Source organism: Pagrus pagrus, assembly GCF_965226575.1.
Source record: "Pagrus pagrus genome assembly, chromosome: 10".
Classification (NCBI taxonomy): Eukaryota; Metazoa; Chordata; class Actinopteri; order Spariformes; family Sparidae; genus Pagrus; species Pagrus pagrus.
Genome location: NC_140194.1, coordinates 6,667,213 through 6,690,105, shown reverse-complemented (window position 1 = coordinate 6,690,105; position 22,893 = coordinate 6,667,213). Strand labels below are relative to the sequence as shown.

Here is a 22,893-nt window from a genome sequence, read left to right as displayed (position 1 = left end):
TCTCACAATAGATCGGCACCTGCCCCACTAAAGAGGACAAAGAGGCTTTCGCCATCGTGTCTGTTCCCCTGTCGGAGGTCAGAGACTTGGACTTTGCCAACGATGCCAGCAAGGTCCTGGAGTCCACCGTGAGGAAGCTTCAGTACGGCAACATCGCTCAGAACGAGAGGAGGTACTGACACGTGACGAGACAGGTGGCACGAGATGGTGTGAACGTTTTTATGATTTGATTTAAATTTATCGCCTTGATTATATTTTCAGGTTTGTGACTAAGCTCCTGGAGGACCTGGTGTTCTTTGTGTGCGTGGTACCGAACAACGGCCAGGATGTTCTGTCCGTGGTCACCTCCACACCCAACCGAGAGAGGCAGAAGCTCATGAGGGAACAAAACATCCTCGCCCAGGTTGGCACGAGTACACAACCACATACAATGAGCACAAATTCAGAAGTGTATTTATCAAAGTATTTTCCTGCTCGGGCCCTTTTCTTTATCATCGTGTGCTGGTGTCCGTCCCTTCAGATCTTTGGCATCCTGAAGGCTCCGTTCACGGATCAGGGTGATGGTCCGATGCTCAAGCTGGAGGATTTGGGGGACCAGCGCTACGCTCACTTCAAGTACATGTTGAGACTCTGCTACAGGGTGCTACGCCACTCCCAGCAGGACTATCGCAAGAACCAGGCATGTTTTCATCCCTCTGCACACGTCTAACATTGAGTATTGAGTTCATCCACACGCTTGTTATCACAGGGATGTGGGGTAGCGGAAGGACAGAGGATGGATCTTTTTTTTTTTTAATGACGTGTTTCATGACAGATTTTTACGAGGTAGGTTTCATCTTTACTTAGACTGTCCGAAATATTTCCAAGACAGAGGCGATGTGAATGTTTTTTTAAGATGAGATTCAGGCTTTTTTTCCTGGGACATTATCAGTCTGACCACAGCTGCTGTGATGATGCCCTCAATCAAGAAAACAAAGGAGCGCTGAAAGAGTCTTTTGAATCGATTATTGGACGAACATGAATAATTCATGGCAAGTTTATTAATGAAAGTGAGCTGATCTGATTTTTTAATCAGGAAAAGGGAGTTTTATTTTCGGAGGAATTAAACGCTCCCCTTCTAAGTTCATTACACTGAAGCCTTCCCTGCTCAGGTACGACCAGCTGGTGCTGCTCGCTAACTTCTAGAAATAACTTATTTCTGCTTTCGCCGCTGTCGTCCAGCATTTTAGCAGTGTGGTTTTATAACAAGAATAAAACTAGAAGTAAAACAGCTGTACCACGCTGAGGTTAATTTCCTGCTTTTATTCTCGTTCCGCTCACCAAATTACTTCATCACAGCGACCGGCCTTTTTTAAAGACATTTCTACATGTCGCGGGAGGAAAAGCACAGATGTTAATGATAAAAGGAATCACCAAACTGTTATGGCTCGCAGGGAACCTTGAGTAGAACAAAGCCATCGTTAATGTTATTAGTATCTCCTGTGCTTCTCTGCTATAACAAATCAAAATGCCTGCTGTGAATACGCCTCAGATGTAGCTGTAGCTCAGGCGGTAGAGCGGGTCGTCTAGTAATCGGGAGGTCGCTGGTTCGAATCCCTGGCTGGAAGTGTCCTTGAGCAAGATGCTGAGCCCCAAATTACTCCTGATGAGCAGTTGGCACCTGGCATGTCAGCCTCTGCCATCAGTGTATGAGTGGGTGAAGGTGTTGTAGAGCCCTTTGAGTGGTCAGTAGACTGGAAAAGCGCTATAGAAATGCAAGTCTACTGTATTTGCTTGCTTTAACTATTTTTTCAAGAAAATACCAAACTTTTGCTAATAACACCTTTGAAAATGTGAAGATTTGCTCGTGTTTCTCAATTTTATTTCATTAAAAATTCAATATTTTAGTTTATTTTGTGCTCATCAAGCAAAATAAACTAAAAACCTCGCCCTGATGAAAACGGTCATCATTTCCAGCCCTTGTCTCAACACATGTAGGTCGTGTTGAGCTGCTCGGTGGCTAACAGGCCGCGGGTGTGATGGTCAGCTGTCAGGTGTGTCTGTGGGTCACTTCAGGCCGTTTATTTAAAAACTTATCTCCAAGAAGTTCTCCCTGGATTATTAAATAAACACATTGGATGCAGTGATTCAGCACATTTTTACCCCTCAGACTTTTCTTCTTCGCAAGTTTTTACAACCCAATGTTTTTTTGTGCCACGCAGGAATATATAGCCAAGAAGTTCTCAATCATGCAGTCTCAGATTGGGTATGAGATCCTGGCCGAGGACACAATCACTGCCCTGCTGCACAACAACCGCAAGCTGCTGGAGAAACACATCACAGCCAGAGAGATCGAGACCTTCGTCAACCTGCTGAGGCGCAACAGGGAGCCCAGGTCTGAAATGTGCACCTCCCACAGATTACATGACCTAAAGAAACAATTTAATAATAGAAAAAATATGAAGGAAGAGTCTGACAGAGTGGATACAACTTTATTATTCTATAGACACAAGACACTGTGACAGAAACACAGTATAATGCGATAGAAATACATTTCTCATATATGTAGATCTAATATATTAACATTCAAGGTTTGTTTCATAACTTGTGTCTGTTAAACTGTATAAATTGAAACAGGCTCATGTTATTGTCGTCTTCATAAATATTTAAATATATATTTAATAATGCACTCGCTGTTAATAATTGAATACAATCTATCAAAATCACGTTTCCCTAAAGTATTATCTAGTAATATACACATAACATATATTTAAAATCATTGGATTTATAAATACATATCAGGAACACGCTCCGACTCCCATGTGCACAGTCGGTCCCGTGTGTGTTCCTATGCTGGATCTTTTGTGTGTTAATGTGTTGATTCATGTCTGTTTTTACTCTCCCAGATTCCTGGATTATCTCTCTGATCTCTGCGTGTCCAACAAGACTGCCATCCCCGTCACGCAGGAGCTTATCTGTAAATTCATGCTGAACCCCACCAACGCAGATATCCTCATCCAGACCAAGTGAGTCACACCCTGTGGTATCTATATTTAAAACATCCAAGTTGATCCTGTCGTATTCTAGTCGTTCATCTTCAAACATGTATAAACACGCGCGTACGGTCCTCTCTGCAGTTTCCTCTCTTGTGAAACAGCTCGACGTCAGACTGTAATATGTGCAATTTGTCTTTATGTCACACTTTCTCCCTCACAGGTTGATCCCTAACACGGAGACCACCCTGGAGTCGTCTCTGCTGCAGGAGGAGGCCGAGGAGGAGGAGGTTTGGCTCTACTGGATCGACAGCCACAAGGAGCCTCACGGCAAATCCATTCGCCACCTGGCCCAGGATGCTAAGGGCAACCACAAGATGGATGTAGACATCATCACCTATTACAGGTGACGGTGGTGCCCCATGTGCTACACCTCCCCAGTAACACACAAGCAAGAAAGAATATACCTTTTTCCCTTTTCTCCCCTTCACATGACGTACTTTTTCTCCCCCTCGCCTCCTCTGCAGGTACCAGCTCAACCTGTTTGCTAAAATGTGTCTGGACCGTCAGTACCTGGCCATCAACCAGATCACCTGCCAGCTGCCCGTGGATCTGATCCTGCGCTGCATGTTCGACGACTGCCTGCCCTACAACCTCCGAGCCTCCTTCTGCCGCCTCATGCTGCACATGCACGTGGACCGCGACCCGCAGGAAGCCGTGGTGCCCGTTCGCTACGCCCGCCTCTGGACCGAGATCCCCTCCAAGATCACCATCCATGAGTAGGCGTCTGTCTGTGTGATTACGTGTGTTACGTGCATTGCTGTGATTGTGATTGAGGTCGTGCTTCTCCACAGGTTCGAATATGAGTCCACTGACACCTCCAGAGAGGAGATGAAGAGGAAGTTTGCTCCCACCATGGAGTTTGTGGAAGAATACCTCAGAGATGTGGTCAGCCAGCCTTACCCATTCGGGGATAAAGACAAGAACGAACTCACGCTAGAGGTAAACTAAAATCAACATTTTTCATTTTTATTTTCTCACGTCGGCTCTCCGAGTGACATGCTTGTTTTACTTCTCTCTCCCAGGTGGTGAATCTGGCTCGCAACCTGGTTTACTTTGGCTTCTACAGCTTTAGCGAGCTGCTGCGTCTCACACGCACTCTGCTGGCTATCCTGGATATTGTCCAGCACCCACTCACCTTCATGAACAAGCTCAACAAGAGCCCGGAGGCTGGTCAGTGCTGCTACACAGTCACACAGTGCATCATTTCATCGCATTGCTCAACATAGATCTACTTCAAATGGAAGATACAAAGTTTTAAGCTAATGAGGCAGGAGGAGGCTGATCTATAATTTGGGTAACAATATAAAAAAGCTAATAGAAAGGGACGTATGATTCAAATTAGAGACAGACAAGAGCTCAGCGTCAGGAGTCCTCAGCTTTCTAGATGCAGTATGTGGATGCGGCAGTTCGTAAATGTATGCAGGAGCAACGCTACACCCAAAAGCTTTGGGATTTAGACTCTCGCCTGTGAAAGTAGCACCCAGAGGTAGAAAGGAACTGGCGTGATAGTTTGCAGCTCTTGGTAGAAGAAGCCTGAGTGTCAGTGGAACCAAAATAACATGTCGATACGAGGTTAAAGATGACTTTCTTCAGATCAGAGAACAAAAAAGACAGATCCTGCTCTTGGAAATGATTCAGGAGAGACTGTAACTGGATTGAAAAACTCTTTTGGAGATGTTTAACATTGCTGAGAGAGGTTCCTGGGTCATCCATTTGATGTCCTCAGGGGATTTTTTTTTTTTAGCTTTTGTGATACACATCATCAAACTTTTACTTTCAAAGGCTGAACTATATCAAGTGTGTGAGTGGATGTAAATGACAGGCTTCAGGATGCAGAATGTAAGAAGATGAATGTTTCCTTCAGGCAACAATGTCCTGCGTACGATCCACGGAGTCGGGGAAATGATGACTCAGATGGTGATGAGTCGGGGCGTGCCGCACAGCCTCCCCGACACCCCTCCCTCCCTGCGCTACGGGAAAGGACTCTTGCTGCCGGACATCGAGGACGTCATGGTGATGGACACCAAGCTGAAGATCATCGAGATCCTGCAAGTAAGCGCCACCTACTGGACGCACTTTTGGTGACTTCTGGAGTTGTTCAACTGTTTGATTTCAACCTTTGATTGTGTTTTCGTGTGCTTTCTGTTTCCCTGTTAGTTCATCCTGAGCGTGAGGCTGGATTATAGGATCACGTACTTGTTGTCCATCTACAAGAAAGAGTTTGGGGACAAGAGCATAACCGACAGCTCCGCCTCTGTGATGGAGATGCTCCCGATGACATGTGAGACTTTCTTCTCTCCTTAAAAAAAACAATATGAAGCGTTCGTTCTGCCAGACTACACTGACTTGTTGTCCACTTTATTTTGTCCCCAGCTTCTGAACCAGACATCGATGAGATTGCAACCAAAGCAGAGAGCATGTTTGCAGGGAGGTTGGTGGAGATTTGCTTAAATATACTCAAACGTTATTACAAATAAAGATGTAAGCTGTTTGTGAATGATCTGGCTCATTAGTCTCATAAACCTGCCAGTATTGTGCTGACGTGTGCCTTTTTGTAGTTCCAGCTCAGAGTTGAGCGCCGTGGAGCTGGACGACGAGGGTGGCCGGACGTTTCTGAGGGTGCTGATCCATCTGATCATGCAGGATTACCCCCCGCTGGTGTCCGGCTCGCTGCAGCTCATCTTCAAACACTTCAGCCAGAGAGCCGAGGTGCTGCAGGCCTTCAAACAGGTAGCGACAGAGTGCGGCGTTAGGCACTTCCTGAGTTAAGTGATTCTTGTCATGGTTGATGTAATCAGTTTGGATTAGGAGGGTTCTCCAAAGGGCCAAACGGCAGCGGCTGTAAACTGTCTCACTAAGAGCTTCCTCAGCTCCCATTTTAACAACTCGCTGACTTTCCAAAGTGGTGCAGTGAGACTTCTTGGCAGAGATGTGCTTTCACACACACTTGTTCTTTGTCTGGTTTATTTCTCATCAAGTGTGTGTGTGTGTGCGTGCGTGTGTTTTCCAGGTCCAGCTGCTGGTGTCTGAGCAGGACGTGGAGAACTACAAGCAGATCAAGACAGACCTGGATCAGCTGCGTCTGACTGTGGAGAAGTCAGAGCTGTGGGTGGAGAAGAGTGGCGTCTACAGCGGCGAAGACCTGGGCGTCCGGCAGGGCAAAGAGCAGAACATCGAGGTGCTGTGCCATCATTTAGTGGTGTCCGCCATCGTAAAAGCAAAATTTCACACTTCAGATATTAGTGTGAAATGACATTTGTGTCCCCGCAGGAAGTTACTATATTTATCGTAAACATCCCGTCAGTCACTCGGCTGCACTGTAAATGGCTTCTTTGTTTATTGTTTCTGTTATTCATCAGAGCTGTTTTGTTATCTTAGCGCAGGGGAATAATGAATAATAATATCTGGCAGAACAGGAAGCTGCTGTAAATCAGCTTTTATTAGTCCGGCCGGTAACATGTAGGGTGGTTTTTACATCATTCTTGTTGCAATAATGCAATAATAAGGACGATAAAGATCTGAGCTGGGATGTTTCCCACCGCACTGTGACGAATGCCTGGTGATTAGAGGCTGGATGTGGAGGTTATTGCACGCCAAAGATAAACCTTTATAGATGCGTGCCTTCAAGTTTAAAGGTGCAATATGTTAAAAAGGGTTAGAGGTCAGTTTTTCATGTATTGTGTTGCAGAAATATCTACTGAAGCTAGCATGCTAACCGGCTAGCCCCGGCCTACCTCGAGTGTTAACACCAACACACTGATGCTCCGAGCAACGAGCCCTGACCGCTAGCTGCACGGCTAACTAAGTTAACTAGCTTACGGTAGCTATAGTTAGCAGCAGTTAGCCGTTATTCTAGTAATATGCCGCCCCCCCTTTGTTTAGAGTATAAATATGACAAGATGCCAATCCTTACATATTGCACCCTTAATCACTAAAGGTCTGTTATTCGTGTGTTTCTCTCTCCAGGAGGTCGTCCTGAGCCCGGTGCAGGATGGAGATATCAAGCCTCAAATCGACAGCAACAAAGCAAACAACTACAACATTGTCAAAGAGGTGAGCTCCGTGTCCGGATCTCCTGCTTATTTATAACACTTTGTTCTGTAGTGTGTCTATAATAGATGTGTGTGTGTCTGATATTCAGATCCTGCTGAGGCTCAGTAAGCTGTGTTATCCCAGTAAGAAGAGTCGTGTGCAGCAGCAGAGGCTGCTGAAGAACATGGGGGCTCACACTGTGGTGCTGGACCTGCTGCAGATCCCCTATGAGACGGTGAGTAATATTGAACTGGATGACTCCTCGCGCTTTATGTTTCTGTGAAATCTCTGTCCGTCCGTCTGACACTCCCTCTCATAATGCTTCCTTTTGTTTGTTTGGTTCTGCCTTCGCACAGAGCGACGAGAAGATGAACGAGATCATGACCCTGGCACACACGTTTCTGCAGAACTTCTGCAGAGGAAACCCTCAGAACCAAGTTCTGCTACATAAACACCTGAACCTCTTCCTCACTCCAGGGGTAAATTGATGTGATGTCGCTGTTTTTCCCCTTTGTTGATCTACTTTGTCCTCTTTTCTGGCAGAATTAGCCTTTAATGAAATATACAAGTGATATTTTATCCTAGTTTTTATGAGCAGGACCAGTTTTCTTTGTTTCTTTTTCCTGTTGTACAATTAAATAAATGTACGTATTATATAAAGATCTTCTTCTGTGTTTTTCACCAGTTGCTGGAGGCGGAGACAATGCGTCACATCTTTATGAACAACTACCAGCTGTGCAACGAGATCAGCGACCGCGTGGTCCATCATTTCGTCCACTGCATCGAAACACACGGAAGACACGTTCAGTACCTCAAGTTCCTGGAAACCATCGTGAAAGCTGACGGGAAGTACGTGAAGAAATGTCAGGACAAAGTCATGACGGAGGTGAGAACGACATTCACGTCTCATTAAGCCACATGACAGTTTCCCAAAATAAGAAATATTAGCAGAGAAAGCAATTAATGCGCTTGTTACTATCACTGTTCGTGTCCAGCTGGTGAACGGAGGCGAGGACGTGCTGGTGTTCTACAACGACCGCTCCTCCTTCCCGGTGCTGCTGCAGATGATGGGCTCCGAGCGAGAGCGGACGGATGAAGACGGAGCTCTGGCCTACCACAACACGCTGGTGGAGCTGCTGGCCGCCTGCACGGAGGGCAAGAACGTCTACACTGAGCTGAAATGCAACTCTCTGCTTCCACTGGACGACATTGTCAAAGTTGTCACTGATGTCCACTGTATACCAGAGGTGAGGGCCGGAGCATGTCACTAGAGAGCATTCATATAAATAACTTAAAGAGATCTTGGCCCCGATACGAGCCAGTTGCAACCTTGGATCTTCAGGTGGCGCCTTTCTGGCTGCTCCAATGTCGAGGGCGCTTGACACTAGTGTTTCGAAATATCAATAGATATTGATACTGAATATTTTAATATTCGTATTATCGATACTGCAGCACTAGCTGTGTTTTTTCCGCTCTCCTCTCCGACAGTAAGTTGACCCGTGCACCGCTGTCGTGCCCCCATCTCCTCCAGAGCTAAATGAACTTAGATGCTGTTGTTCTTAACACAAAGTACACAAGTCTTGTTATGTTTATATTTAAATACAAATCTGAAATGTTACGCCCTCAATGTTGTGCCAGCTTTTCCCCGAGGTATCCAATAACAATGTTTTATTTAAGTAAGTATTGTAGTGAAGTTAAAAGTTCCAGTATTGTGACACATTATGCGACAAAATATGACAAAATTCTCGAGTTAGGCGACATGTTGAAAGTGCCGAGCAACACTTTTTTCTTTTATTCTTTTTATTTGTGAATATATATATATATATATATATATATATATATATATATATATATATATATTCACATTTTGCCTTTTGCATTTTTGTGTCTCTAGTCTTCTTGTTTTCTTGTTGCCTTTACCGTCTACATTCCTATTGTTATATTATCAGTAAGATAAGTTATATAAAGTGCTAGAGAAATGAAGGTATTGTAATTATTTCAAACTGAGAACAATGTTTTGGCTACAATCTCTCTTAAGGCATCTTATTTCTTATTTCTTTAACCCTCAGGTGAAAACTGCCTACGTAAACTTCGTGAATCACTGCTACGTGGACACAGAGGTTGAAATGAAGGAGATCTACACCTCCAACCACATCTGGAAGCTCTTTGACAACTTCCTGGTGGACATGTCCAGAGTAAGGCCCTGTCAGATTTGAAGGTCACACACGTCTGCCTGATACTTTTCTAATGAGGCAGCGTACACGAGACTTACTTATGTGCTAAATCTAATCACGCACTGCATGTGAAGAGAAAACGACAGAGCTGCGATGTGAGGTTGAGCTCGCTTTTGGTTTTGTATTTCAGGTGTGCAACACTACGACAGACCGCAACCACGCCGATCCTGCCCTGGAGAAGTATGTGACAGAGACGGTGATGGCCATTGTCAAGGGTTTCTTCAGCTCGCCTTTCTCTGTCAACCACTCCAACCTGCAGGTATTGTTTTCCACCTCTGACAGCTGGTTAGACGTGCCCGCACAGGGAGGCTCACTCACGTCACATCTGAATCCTTCGCCAACTTTTAGCTACTTTACAGTAAAATATTTGACAGCAGACTTCCTGCTTCACTCTACCTTCGCCTGAATCCTTCTCGTTTGATTGCAGACATTTGCACCTAAAGCAGCTGCTTCAGGTGTTTCATGCAGAAGTCTGTACTAATGTCTCCTATCAGAGACGATATTCAAGTGTTCCCATCCGAATTATCTGTCTTTCTCTGCACTTATGCCCTAAAAGACCTGTATTCCCTGCTCTCTCTCCTCTTTTCACAGACAAACCAGTCTGTCTTCATCAAGCTGCTTCAGTCTTCTTTCAGGATCTACAACTGCACCTGGATCAACTCGCCTCAGAAGGCGAACATCGAGAGCTGCATAAAAACACTGGCTGACGTCGGTGAGCGTTGCTATTCTGCCGTCCCGCCTTTTGAATGCGAACAGTAATGGAGATGGAGGCATTGAGATACATTTAAAATTGCGTCATCTGACCCTTCATCTTCTTCCCTCAGCTAAGGCACGCGCCATAGCCATCCCAGTGGACCTGGACAGTCAGGTGAACACTTTGTCCCTCAAGGTCCACAGCACCATGGTGCAGCGAGCAGCCAAAGACTGGAGGATCTCTGCGCGCACACGACCTCGCAAGGAGCCCCTGGGCGGCCCTGACTACAAGAATATCATTGAGAAGCTGCAGGTGAGCGTGCTAACATTTGCTGATTAGCACTAAGGCCGACGAGAATGTCATTATTTTCTAGGTATGTAAGTGTGACAAATTTTATTTTTTGTCCTACATGTAAATTCAGGGGTTCATCAAAGTTAATAGCGTTTATCCCGAGGGAGACATTAATGTCTGGACCACATTTGATGGCAATCCATTCAATAGTTGTTGATGCATTTCACTTAAAAAATGAAATAATCGACATCATGATGGCTCTAGAGGAAAAGTTTGGGCATCAGCAAAGTTACTAGGCTTCGGGTGATGCATGAAAAAGTTTCTGAGATATTTGAGTCTGAACCGGAACGATAGACCTGACCCATGGTCTTCAGTATCAACCTCTCCAGGACGGCATCTCCTTGAGCCCTTCTCTGTGTCTCTCTGTGATGTGCAGGGGGTCGTGTCTCTTCTAGAGGAGCAGTTCAGTCCGAAGGTTCAGGCAGAGTTTTCTGTGCTGGTGGACGTTCTCCACAGCCCCGAGCTGCTGTTTCCAGAGGCTGCTCGGTTACGCTGCGAGAGCGGAGCTTTCATGTCCAAGTAAGTCACCGTGTACAACCCACAGTATGTATGGAACAAAAAGAACACACTCCCAACTTCTGAAAGCCTGGAGGCCGCATTTTAAAGTGTTCGTGTAGCTGCGTGACTGATATAGTGGTTTGGAGGTGGATGAGATTTTGGACAGAAAAGCTGGTATTCAATATGTGCCGAGTTAAAGATGACCAGTAATTGTGAAGTAATATAATGTACTGTAAATAATCAGTGTCGCAAAATGGCATCACTGAGTAGAAAAAAAAGGGATCATGTTAAAACATTACTTTGGTAAAAGTGAAAGTCTAAAAGTGTCAACAGAACATGTAAAAGTAAATGATACACATATTTACATGTGTTGTCATGATATGGATATGAATATGTGACACCATGATAACAAGGCTTGTGTACTGTGTGTTGAGCACAACAGCAAACCTTTTATATAAAACTGGAGATGAAAGGTTTGGAAATTAATTCAAATTGTACTCAGTGCTCAATTATGATGTTATGCATACTAATGCATACTTAAGTACCAGTAAAATTACAGACTTAATTAGAGTAATTTGAGTAGATGCAGTTGGTTACTTTCACCCCTGAGAATCAATGTTTTTTTTATCGCTGATCAGATAAATACATTTAAAAGTGCGCTACTTTGACTGTGATGCAAAACTACAGTATTTGCATCCAAAATGTAGTTGAGTGGAAATATGTAGTAACAGATAATATACCTCAAAGTTGGACTTAAGTACATTACTTGAGTAAAATGTACTTAGTTACATTCCAAAGCAAAAAAAAAAAAATTTAAATAAATGAACATTACAAACATTTAGCTAAAAAAATAAATAATTAATGTAACTCTGGTCAAACAACTCAAACTAAAATAATTCACTCATCTCCTGACAAATTAGTTTGATACACCATCAGACCTCCGGGGGTGCTGTTACCCTGCTGCTGCTGTCTGACCTCCCTGGAGAGACACAAAAGGAGATCTCACCTGTGGCGATCGATGAAAAGCATTTGCTTTGTTTTTTTACTTGTGAGCCAGTGACTGCATTAGCAGGACGCAGCCATAAATGATCTGGCACTTCTCTTGTCACCCTGTCAGACTGATTAAACACACCAAGAAGTTAATGGACAAAGAGGAGAAGCTGTGCATCAAGATCCTGCAGACACTCCGAGAGATGCTGGACAAGAAGGAGTGCTTTGAGGAGACTGTGAGTACTCAGACCCAAACGAGGTTTTCATTCAATAATCTCTCACTTTCAGAAGCCAGAATTTTAGGATTCTACGAGAAAATCTCATACTCTCACCAGTGCGTGAAAAAACACATTAATTAGGTACAATCATCTTAAAGTTTGGAGCGGATTTATCCGCGTCCTCAAGTGTCAGCAGTGCTGCTCTCCTATCAGCAGTGCAGTGTAGTCCTTGTTTTCTCCCAGGTCTGTCGGCCCAGAGCCCAGACTCCCCTTCATCAGTATGCTGTGGGCCTTTCTATGTTACATAAGGCAGGGAGGCACTTGAGGACACACTCACACTGAGAGGGAGAATAGGAGGGGAGGAAGTAAGGGAAGGAGGAGGAGGCGGAGGAAGAGGAGGAGGAGGAGGGGGGGGCAAGCACTGAACAAACAAATCAATACTGCAGCGAGTGGGGGGTGTGGGAGCCCGTCTCCTGCTGCACCCCCTCTCAGCCAGAGGCCTTGGAAAGTGAATGACAAGAGTTGGTAGAGGAGACTTAAAGGGAGGGCAGTGTGTGGATGTTTGTGCACAGCAAGGGTGCGGAGGCCAAAGTCTGAAAGAAAAAAAAAAAAAAAAAAAAAGGTGAGGTGTGAAATCACCTCTGGAAGGTTCAGGAGAGTTTGTTCCAGCTGTGCTGCGAGATGCAATCCACACAACATGAAGCGCTCCAGACGAGACTTCAATAAGAAGACAACCGCTCCAAAGGATTGTCTGGAAGTCAGATAATTGTGCTAAACGTGGGGGGACGGCACGTGCGGCTTCGTGCAGCCGCGTACTAAAGGCTGTTTATGTTGCACCAGATCATCAGCTGTTAAAACATAATGTATGCATGTGGCTTTATCCTCTATTTAAGCGTGATTGCATTACTACCTTTCTCACTATAGTACATGTCAGCCGGTGTCACTTACAGCTGCCTGAGGTATCCGAGTTTTGTTTTCCCTATTTGTACGTGCGTCTTGTGTCAGTCAGCCAAGCTGTTTTTCTATTATTATTTTTTTTGTTTTCGAAAGGCAAATTATTCAACAGTTGTGTGGAACGAGATCAGAGGAATTCAAAGTGGAAAAACAGTCACTTTTTTTTTTAAAAAGCGGCTCGGCGCATTCGAGAAGCCAGACAGTGCGGTAACGATATGTGAAATGTCAGTTTGTGTAGGTGTGCGTGAGTGTGCTCGAGCATGTATTTGTGGCCTCTCTTTGTCATATCCCTGTAGCCCTGAGCGTGGAGCTGCAGCCTCGCTGCACAGGAGAAAGAGGGAGGGAGGGAGGGAGGGAGGGAGAGAGAGAAACGATTGATGGAAATAATGAGAGAGAGAGAGGCAGACAGACAAAAAACAGAAGGAGAGAGAGACAGAGTGACAGCATAGGCAGCAGAGGTTGGTGGCTCCCCTGGGATGCAACGAGTGGGTGGAGGAGAGCGAGAGAGAAAGAGATGGAGGGAGGGAGGGAGGAAGGGAGGGAGGGAGGAAGGGAGGGAGGGAGGCAGCCATGTGAGGAGCCATGTGAGTGGAAGGGAAAAAAAAAAGTGGGCAGCGGCTGCAGGGTGAGGGATTGGAGAGAAGCGGAGTCTGCTCAGTCTATGAGGAGACAGGGCAGGGGGTGCGCTTACGTAACAGCCTGCAGTGGCTGAGCCAGCGTCACGTGGACCATCATGTTCTCCCTCCCTCCCTCCCTCCCTCCCTCCATCCTCCCTCCCTCCCTCCTTACTCTCACTCTTCTGTCCGCTCACTGCCTCTCTCTTCCTCCTTTGCCCCCTCCACGCATTGTCTCAGTCTATCGCGTTCTGTCCGCCCAGCCGAGTTATTCTCCGTCTATCTCTCTCTCTCTTCCCCTCTCTTCCCACCCGGGCCCCCGGTCTCTGTTCTGCCCGGGTCACGCCAGGAGCGCTGACGGGGCGGCGAGGGAGAGATCTTGCAGCAGCCACAGTATAGAGATGTGTTGGCTCTGACTGCTGCACTTCACTTGTTTTGGCTGTCAGATAAGGGGCAGCTTTATAAATGTTTGTGCTCCCACTTGGCCCTCGAGATGTCTGGGGTGACGGAGGCTTTTCAGGGGAAAAAAATGAAAAGACATGCATACTGATACTGTGTACAAACATTATGGGAGAAAATAGAATGAAATACCAGGGTTGAGATATGGTGCCTTAAAATAATGTGTCAATATTTGGTGATATTGTCTCTCAATATTTTATTTGTCTCATAATGGCTGGGTGACAAAATCAAATATCCCAATTTTTAGAGCAAATACGTTGATATTGATAATGTGAAAAATATTAAATAATCATTGTAATGTGGATATAAGTGGGTGAAGGCAAATATAAGAACAAGTACTGTAGAACACAGAGTTATATCGCTTTGCTGAGGACAACACTATCACGATACAACGCTGATCTCATCCCATGTCACTTAAAAGATTAAAAGATAAGGCCGGCGTTTTACTTCACTTGTCTGATTTTCAAATTCCATGAAAAAGCCAATAATGCATCAATCCGTCTTCCCCAACCGTGTCTGTGATACTCAACTCCAAGCACATGTGTTGCTACTGAAGACGTGAAACTTTAAAAACTTCACAATATATAATTTCATCTTTATCATCATCTGGGCAATGTAGTTTTTTTTTTTTTAACGCTACTCGAGCAGGAATGAATTATGCACTTGTGGACTATTCTCATCTCTGGATTAATAAACATTTGATGTGCGACTAGCATGTAAAGCACCAGGATGTCGTATGTCGTCGGATTCAAGGCAGTTAATCGCCGCGTGCGTTGAAATGGCACCGGGGTGGAGCGTCGCCGTGGCCTGTTGGCTACGATGCTCTCCTGTCCACCTCTGAATAAAGTCTGAAATGAAACAAACTGCCGACATTAACTTGTTATGCATTGACTAAAAATAAACTACAGTTTTCATGCGTCTGCCGGTTATTAACATAAAAGTTTATGGCACAGAGGAATAAGTTAAATCGTGCTTTGAATACACAGACTTCACTTTTAATGATGATCATTTCACTTTCAGCTTTAATCTCCTTCTATTCATGGGATCGGTTGACGATAAAAAACTATAGAATATAACCAAACCTTCCTTTTTATTAACTTTAAACGATCTTCTGCAAGCACACGCATGCATGTGTGTGTAACGTGCTCTCGTGTGCACACGTAAGCGTGTCGTCTTGTTTACCGGGGATTGAAAAAAGCCAGTTATGTAACATAAACCACTCTCACACTCTCGTTCCTCCCTCTCTGTCACACTCATCCCTGTCATTCACACGCCGTCTCCCTGTCCGTCTGTCCGTCTTCCCCCCCCTTCCCTCTCTTTTCTTTCTTGCCTGCCAACTTTCACACCACCTGCCCAAGGCAAAGCAGATTTACAGATTACCACCCTCTCAATGCTAAGCGCATCACACAGACGCATGTAGACGGAAAGCTTCGCTCAGACAGACACACACACACACACGCACGCACGCACACCCACTTACAGGCGTGCAGTGCCATGCTGGCCGTCCCTGTGTGAGCTCATCCTGCTGGGTTTTCCCTGTTTGTTTGTCTTCTCCTGGGAGTAGTGGAACATGGCTTAGGTTCATCCAGAGGGAGCGGGTCAGGCACAGAGCTGGGTTAGCTCTCGGATAGTTTGACCTTTGGCTGGATTCAGGCTGACATCAGCATGCTGAGTCAAACCAGAAAGTTGGAGTTAGGACATTTCAAACCTATATCTGTGTCTATAAGCTAAAAAACACGACAAAAGTTTGTGTGTTTTTGAGTCGCCGAGGTCGTCCCTTCCTTCCTCGCAGCCCTCGCTTCCCTTGATCCATCAGTCAGGTGTCTGTTACTGGAGTATTATGCTTTGGTTTCCATGGCGATGAGGGATTAGCACATGTTGTTTGTCTGTCTGGTCTGGCTGCGACTGGGCACAGGAAGTCTGTGTACCCTGTGCAGAAATGCCTTCAGAGCAGGAGCACGGTGACTGACTGCCGAACTCTTCCAGCCCCCAAGCCGCAGAGGAAACGGGCGTCCTGGAGAAACCGCTCGTTAAAAATGCGCAACGCCTCGACTTCATGCATCTGAGGGCCGCTATGAATGAGATTAATTGTCATTGTGAACAGTGTTTCGACACACTTCATAGCACGTTATCGAATCTGACCACATGTGAGTTAGGTCTCTTGTGCTCAGGGGAGCACATGACAGGCGACAGGATGAATCTTGTGAATTGCAGCTTGTGTTTGGACTGATTGCTTCCTGCTTTTAATTTCGCTAATGCACATGAGAGAGTAGAGTTTAGTAAACCTAATTTTCGCTCTTGGTTGACACTGTCCTTTGTGGTCATTTCTGAGAGTGTGCTTTGTCCAGTTAAATGTGTCTCAGTCAGTGTTTATTTGCGTCTACTTGTGACCTTTGTTCCTCTTTCCATTTCAATATTAGATTAAGACTTTTCCTCTTTGCCTCATTACATAATTTGGCAATGGTAACAGCTATCAAAAATGATAGTGATCACAGCTCATTAGGGCCGTGACTCTGTCTTCAATTTGATTCAAGGGCTGGGTAACGTCGGCTTTTTTAATCAAGATTAAATTGCGGCTGCGTCGTTCGCAGACGCTGGAAAATGATGTAATAGCAAAGGAAAAAGTCTCAAGTCGTGTCAGTGGTCAAGAGTAGACGCTCACCTACACTGATGGGAAAAACACTCCACACACACTGCAGACTCAGGAATGACTGTTGAGATGATTCAACACCTCAAATGAACAAGAGTCTGCAGCCACACTAGCAGCTCTGTGAGGATGGCGTCAGCATGCTCACATGCCCAGAATCACAATGCTATCTTTGCTAAACGGCAGCGAATCCAATTTCTGCTGAGGCTGATGGGAAGGTCATTAGTTTTTACAGGTATTTTCAGACTAGGATTTAGACCTGATGATGGCGTTTGATAGGAAAGTTAAGAGGCCATCGTACGATGCCTCTTTTTGGGGGAGATGAGTGTCTGTACCAACATTTAAAAGTTGTAGAGATATTTCAGTCTGGTCCAAAGACATTATTAGTCTTTTTTTATCAGGAGGTGTTTCTCTTTTTTTGTCTACCTTGTATACGTGCTCTGGTACCAGTGAGACGGAGGAAGTAAACAAGCCTCGCCATCTGATCTTCGGCAATATAGTCAACAATCTCGATCGGCGCTTAACGACGTTAGTGAATCACATGTAACACTTCCACAGTGAACCGGGCAGCTGACAGTTGGCCTCTTCCTGGATGTTGTTTACTCTGCTGCTGCTGGTCTCATCGGTCTTTCCCCGAACCAGTCCCACCAATTGCTCTCACATGTGTGCTTAATTTGTTGTGCCGATCCGCTTGTTTGTTGGGTAAAAGCATTTCATGTGTTGTGGAACTGCAAGCTTGAAAACATTGTAAATGACGGCACATGATGCGTGTCTCTCCATGCACGAGTGTGTTTTTCAGCTGCGTGTGCTGTGATAGACTGTTGAGCCTGTGTTGTGTACTGATGTACTGTTGTCGTGGTTCAGGAAATGTTTCATATTTGAATAGCATCACCTAACATACCCTCGCACGGTAGCATTAAAGTGCATTAACAATAATTCACACTAACTCTGTAAGTGCAGCTCCTGTGTGTTTACCCGGTCATGACTCATGAGGTCACGAGTCAAAGCCACAACCATACATTCACACGTGTTGTCTGCAAATTTGATTCAAGGGGAATTCTTGGCAGCTTATATACGATTAACTCTGCCCTAGAAATCTTTCTCTATTTCCTTTTAATTAGTTCCAGATTACTTATTTCTAGGAAATTTAGAAATTCTCATGACATAGAAATTGATCTAGCAAGTAAACACGACTACAGGCTAACACTGATTTCTTCTTAAACGTCTGTGAATCTTCTGTTTGTCGCTAAGATTATTACAATAGATGCCAGCTGTGCTGATCTGCTGTGTTTTAGCTGGCATTAGCATTAGCTAGCCAGCATTATTCTGGTAGATAAATACAGAATTCAGTCAGTTAGGGCTGCAAGGTAGGTTAAAACAAACCAGATTGTTATTGCTTTGACAGATATTGCATTTGTGGGATGATTCACTGATAGCAGGAATGATTAGTTTTGCATCAGAACTCTTAAAAGTATTAAAACCCTGATGATGTGACATTTGTTGGAGTCTGTACCAAACAAACATTAAGATGCAGTCTGTCGAACATTTTCCTGCTTCTGCAATTTGGATATTCCACAGCAGGATAGCAATTTTGACAGCATTTCAAATAATTGTGCCGTGATTAAGAAAAGTGGGTTAAAAATACAGTAAAATGTGCATGTTTCTGAGTGAAAAATCTCTTCTAATGCTACAAAAAACACTCCCTGATGAAACAAGGATGACGCGACCTCGCTGTCCTCAATATCAGCCGCCGACCTGCCCGTGTCCTCCCACACCTCCACTCTCCTTAATAATCATGAAAAATAAAGTGTCTGCACTAAAACAGCAGGATTATGCGACTGTATGCATCCTGATTTCCTGATTTGGTCCTATTCATAAACAACCCCTCGGTGAGAAAGCCTTGCACAACACACTGATATGGATATGTATCACATTACGGAAGGATCCCAGCTTTTCATTTTCCCCCCAGTTCTGAGCCGACTCCTTAGAGACAACTGATGTCTTTATTAGATAACATGCTACACGTCGTTCCATACTGTGCGTGGTCAGATTGAGTTTCAGTACGATCTGGAAAACGACAACAACAGTACGAGGTAGAGTTTCAGTCTGACACCCCCCCTCGCTGAACAAAGTGTGTTGACTGCAGCTTCTGCTGGGACCTAATTGTTGCTTCCTGATGGTAAAGTTGTTGGATGTTGCTCAGCCCTCGCAAGGGGAAGCTCGACTTGTACTGTGTCACGGTGTTCTTGATCAGTGTTCCCCACTGTTTACAACACACACACACACACACACACACACACACACACACACGCACTGACTCCTCTCAGCTTTCTGTTGTGTGAGAAAGTAACAAGTAACACAGAAAAGAAAACTATTAGCTCTCCCGATCTGAACCTTGTTTGGGCAGCATCCTCCTCCTCTGTGGCCTGAGTCTCCTCTATAATCGACCTTGTCTGACCTGAGCAGCTCAAGCGTCCCCCCGCCTGTTCCCGGCACTGTCTGTCTGGTTCGCAGCTGGCGCTGCCCTCCGCTGCCTGCGTGAGTTTTCAGACCACCTAAAGAAGCATAGTTCAGGCTGGTGTTTGAGTCTTTTTTCTCTCCACGCGTCTCTCCGGGGTTGAGGAGAACTGTCGACAGCAGAGCTGCGAGCGGGCTGGAGGAGGGAGGGAGGGAGGGAGGAGGGAGGGAGGGGGGAGAAAGGAAAAGGGGGTGCGAGGTTGCTGGAGGTGGGGATCAGCAGCTCATCCCCGGCTTGGACACCAGAGCCGCAGTGTGGCGTGCCGGTGCACATTTTAAAACGCCACGACTGTCTGCTTCTCGCTAGGTTGTGTTTGTTCCTATCCTCCCTCACCCCCCTCAACCCTCCCTCCCTCCCCCTCTCCCTCCCTCCCTCCCTCACTTCTGTCAGTTCTTCAGCCTCTATTTCTATCTCTCTTTCTTTTCTCGTGGCTCTTACATCACCTGACTGGAGTTTTTTCTCGTCAATGCAGCAGCAAGCAGATGAGTCAGGCTGGGCTGACTCTCCTCTACCGCCATCCTGCCTCCCCTCTCCTCCCCTCTCCTCTCCTCCCCTCTCCTCTCCTCTACTCTCTCTCTGCAGACCTAGCCAGCAGACTGCATCGCCCAGAAGGGAGGCGAACAGGAGCACAAACCTGTCACCCCCTTTTCAACTTCCCCCGCCTGAGCGCTTCTTTCACTGGCGTTTGAGAGTAGTGCAACACCAACACGTCCTGTGTCAGAAAAAGGGAAAACGTTGAGTCAAACATGATTCGATCAGTCAGAGTGCGCGCGTCGAGACGCCTTATAGAGTGTAGTTGCACTGATGTCTGTGCGTTGCGGTGTGGAAAACGAGAGAGGCTAGCTCAATAGATGCTCACCCTCAGTTCAAGAAGTGTATGTGTGTGTGTGTGTGTGTGTGTGTGTGTGTGTGTTTGTGAGACAGTCAGCCAGACAGTGCAGGCAGACAAGTGTCTCTGCTGACTGCAGATGAGATGGAGTGTTTACTGACACAGGGAGCATCAGCTACACGTGCTCCTCCATATCTTCACTCGCCGGTGCACTTACGTCTGAGGCTCTTCAGCTGGACTGTACCTGGGCAGCCTTTGTGGCGAGGGTACGGCGGTGCATCATTTGTCAGATCTCTCAGTGTCAAAGCATTGATCTGGTCTTATTTTTTCTCTCAGGGAGCAGTCTGGAGTGTTGTTGACGATCTACTGTCGACAGTGACTTTAGTCCTTTTGCGGCATTATAGTTTCGCGTGCTTGCAATGCACCAGAAATGTACTGTAGGCAGCGACTGCTGTCGACGTCGATCGCAAAGGCAGCTGCACAAATGAATCATATTGAGCTGAATACCAATTAGCAGCATGCATCAGCTTAAACAGAGGTGTGACTATCACCAATAAGGGAACTTGCAGATGGACGGAGAGGGAAGATGTACGCTCATGTGCCAGTCGCAAACACCGCAAAAGGAAAAGGATTTAAAACGCACCACAGACACGAGGAGGCTGCTTCAACTGAGAGGAATTGTCATTATTGATCGTCATAAATCTGACCACTAATTTCTTGTGTTTACATGCAACATTCACTGCCACTAGATGTCGCAGTAGAGCACCGGCATCTCAGACCAAAGCAAACGGGTGCATAGGCAACAGCTCCATATCAAGAAACGGTCGTTACATTGTCCCCTCAAAGCCGCCAGATCTCACTGACATTTCACCCCGCAGGTCATCGTAAAACTCATAAAACGAAACAAAACCGTCTTGGTTAGTCTTTCCACTGTTCCGATGATCAGCAGCTCTGGTTTGGTTGAGATAAACTCTTTATTCAGCGAATTAGACATGGAAATATTCTGGCTTTACATGCTGTTAATCCCAACTGTACATTGGTAACCTACCCAGAGCATTTTCATGTTGAAAAGACGTTTATCGGGACAAAACCAAACCTATGGTCACCGACTAAAGGCGCTGATTAAACGTTCTGATTTAGATCATATTTGACTAGGATTTGCAGCACTGTAGAGGATGAAAAATGTCTCTTTTGTGCATCCAATAACATATGTTGAGCATCATTTTACTGGGTCAGAGATCAAACCACTGACTTTCTGATAACTGGATGTCTCGCTCGGTCTTCTGAGGCCACAATTGCCCCACGTACGAATCCAGCATGAAGCCTCAGGTGTATTTCATCAGCTCGTTCACATCGCTCCACTAGTCCCATTTTGGAGTAGTCAGAGCTGCATCGTCTATGTACTTGCGCAAGGCCCTTACAGCAGTAAACGCAATGTCTCATTTTACATTAATGTGCAGAACTGCTTCTGTTACGATGTCCTGGAAGCTTGTTGTTGGCAGCTCAAAGCCTTTTATACAGCAGTTCCATATTTATGACATTTTGCCTACCTGTGCAAAATAACTTTGTAGAAATACCTTCACTCTAACCAATACTGTCTCTCTTTCAACCTACAAGTCTCTCTGTCGTTACACAGCAATTAGTTTTTTTTACTGCTATATTAATGTTCAAAAACACGTGTTAAAAAACCTTTCATCAGTGAATCTTCTGACAGCTTCAGATTCCTTGTTTTGTCCGAGCAACATTCAGAAAATATTTTATTTATAACGATATAAAAGAGAGAGAGAGGCTGCATTTTTAAAGTGAAAGTCAGAAGATGTTTGGCATTTTTACTTGATAAACGTCAAAATAATTGAACAATTAGTCATTTGTTAAAATTGTTGCCGATGAATATTCATTCATTGATGAGTGGACTAAATTGTTTCAGCCCTAACAACACCTCAAACTGCAGCTTTAACAATGACCATGGAGGTGGATCAACACCTCGACCGGATTTATTGCAAAGCTCTAGTAATTTCAGGCGTTCCTGTTATTTTGTCCACCGCTTGTTTCCCAGGGAACCACAGGTGGTTTTGCTTACAGTCCATTCATCCTTTGGCTCCACCATCCAGTCGGTCTGTTTGTCCATCTTTTCATCCGTCCCTCCACTCTGCTGATCAATAATGACGGTGGCGATGAGTCATCAACACGAGGGGCACTTTGAGTTGTTCGGTTGACATAGAAACGGATGTTGACCACCCCGAGCGTCCATACGTTCTTCACATCCCATCCCCTCCTGTTGCACAATGGTGTCGGGCACAATGCGAGCCATCCACCTGTCAGTCACTCTCGCGCGTCGATTACACAACCACCGCGGGGAGATTATCTCCGCGAATCCTTTAATCTCGTTTCTGCTCGTCTGCGTCAAATGTCACAAGAGACGCGCGCAGATATTTGTGAGAGATAGAAAGAAAATAAATATAGTCTTTAGATAAATGTTCAGCTCGATAAAACAGGTGTTGTGTAACGCTTTTGTTTCGTGCACATACATAAAACATCACCTCGCACGAATAACTGCGTGCAGCCTCCTTTTGTCAGGTCTCACCACAGAGCCTCGAGGTGTGTGGCGGTCTGCGAGTGTATTCTTTTAATTGTTGTGTCCGTCTCTGCTCTTTGTCCGCTCACAAAGTTTAAGTTGGATGTCAAACTTTTCCTGCAATGGACTCAGTCGAGATGGAATAAAAGAAAAACATCGGGGCGCCCTGGTAGACTGCACACCACGTTTCAAAGGCTCAGTCCGGGTTTGAGTCCAGCCCGAGGCCCTTTGCTGCATGTCATCAC

The 22,893-nt window shown here is 45.4% G+C and overlaps 1 protein-coding gene across 1 annotated transcript in view; it reads left to right on the top strand.

Annotated features, from left to right (window-relative positions):
• The window catches only part of itpr2 (inositol 1,4,5-trisphosphate receptor, type 2), a 65,601-nt gene that overhangs the window by 17,108 nt on the left and 25,600 nt on the right, over positions 1-22,893 (top strand). The window contains exons 13-37 of the mRNA XM_084365278.1: positions 12-172; positions 262-403; positions 521-679; positions 2,202-2,374; positions 2,886-3,005; positions 3,196-3,378; positions 3,500-3,751; positions 3,827-3,974; positions 4,058-4,205; positions 4,900-5,087; positions 5,193-5,316; positions 5,409-5,466; positions 5,594-5,765; positions 6,046-6,213; positions 7,002-7,088; positions 7,177-7,302; positions 7,424-7,546; positions 7,753-7,953; positions 8,063-8,314; positions 9,137-9,262; positions 9,432-9,560; positions 9,893-10,013; positions 10,126-10,307; positions 10,723-10,865; positions 11,962-12,070. Of these exons, the coding sequence (XP_084221404.1) occupies positions 12-172; positions 262-403; positions 521-679; positions 2,202-2,374; positions 2,886-3,005; positions 3,196-3,378; positions 3,500-3,751; positions 3,827-3,974; positions 4,058-4,205; positions 4,900-5,087; positions 5,193-5,316; positions 5,409-5,466; positions 5,594-5,765; positions 6,046-6,213; positions 7,002-7,088; positions 7,177-7,302; positions 7,424-7,546; positions 7,753-7,953; positions 8,063-8,314; positions 9,137-9,262; positions 9,432-9,560; positions 9,893-10,013; positions 10,126-10,307; positions 10,723-10,865; positions 11,962-12,070 (3,795 nt within the window). The remainder of the gene's footprint in view (positions 1-11; positions 173-261; positions 404-520; positions 680-2,201; positions 2,375-2,885; positions 3,006-3,195; positions 3,379-3,499; positions 3,752-3,826; positions 3,975-4,057; positions 4,206-4,899; positions 5,088-5,192; positions 5,317-5,408; positions 5,467-5,593; positions 5,766-6,045; positions 6,214-7,001; positions 7,089-7,176; positions 7,303-7,423; positions 7,547-7,752; positions 7,954-8,062; positions 8,315-9,136; positions 9,263-9,431; positions 9,561-9,892; positions 10,014-10,125; positions 10,308-10,722; positions 10,866-11,961; positions 12,071-22,893) is intronic.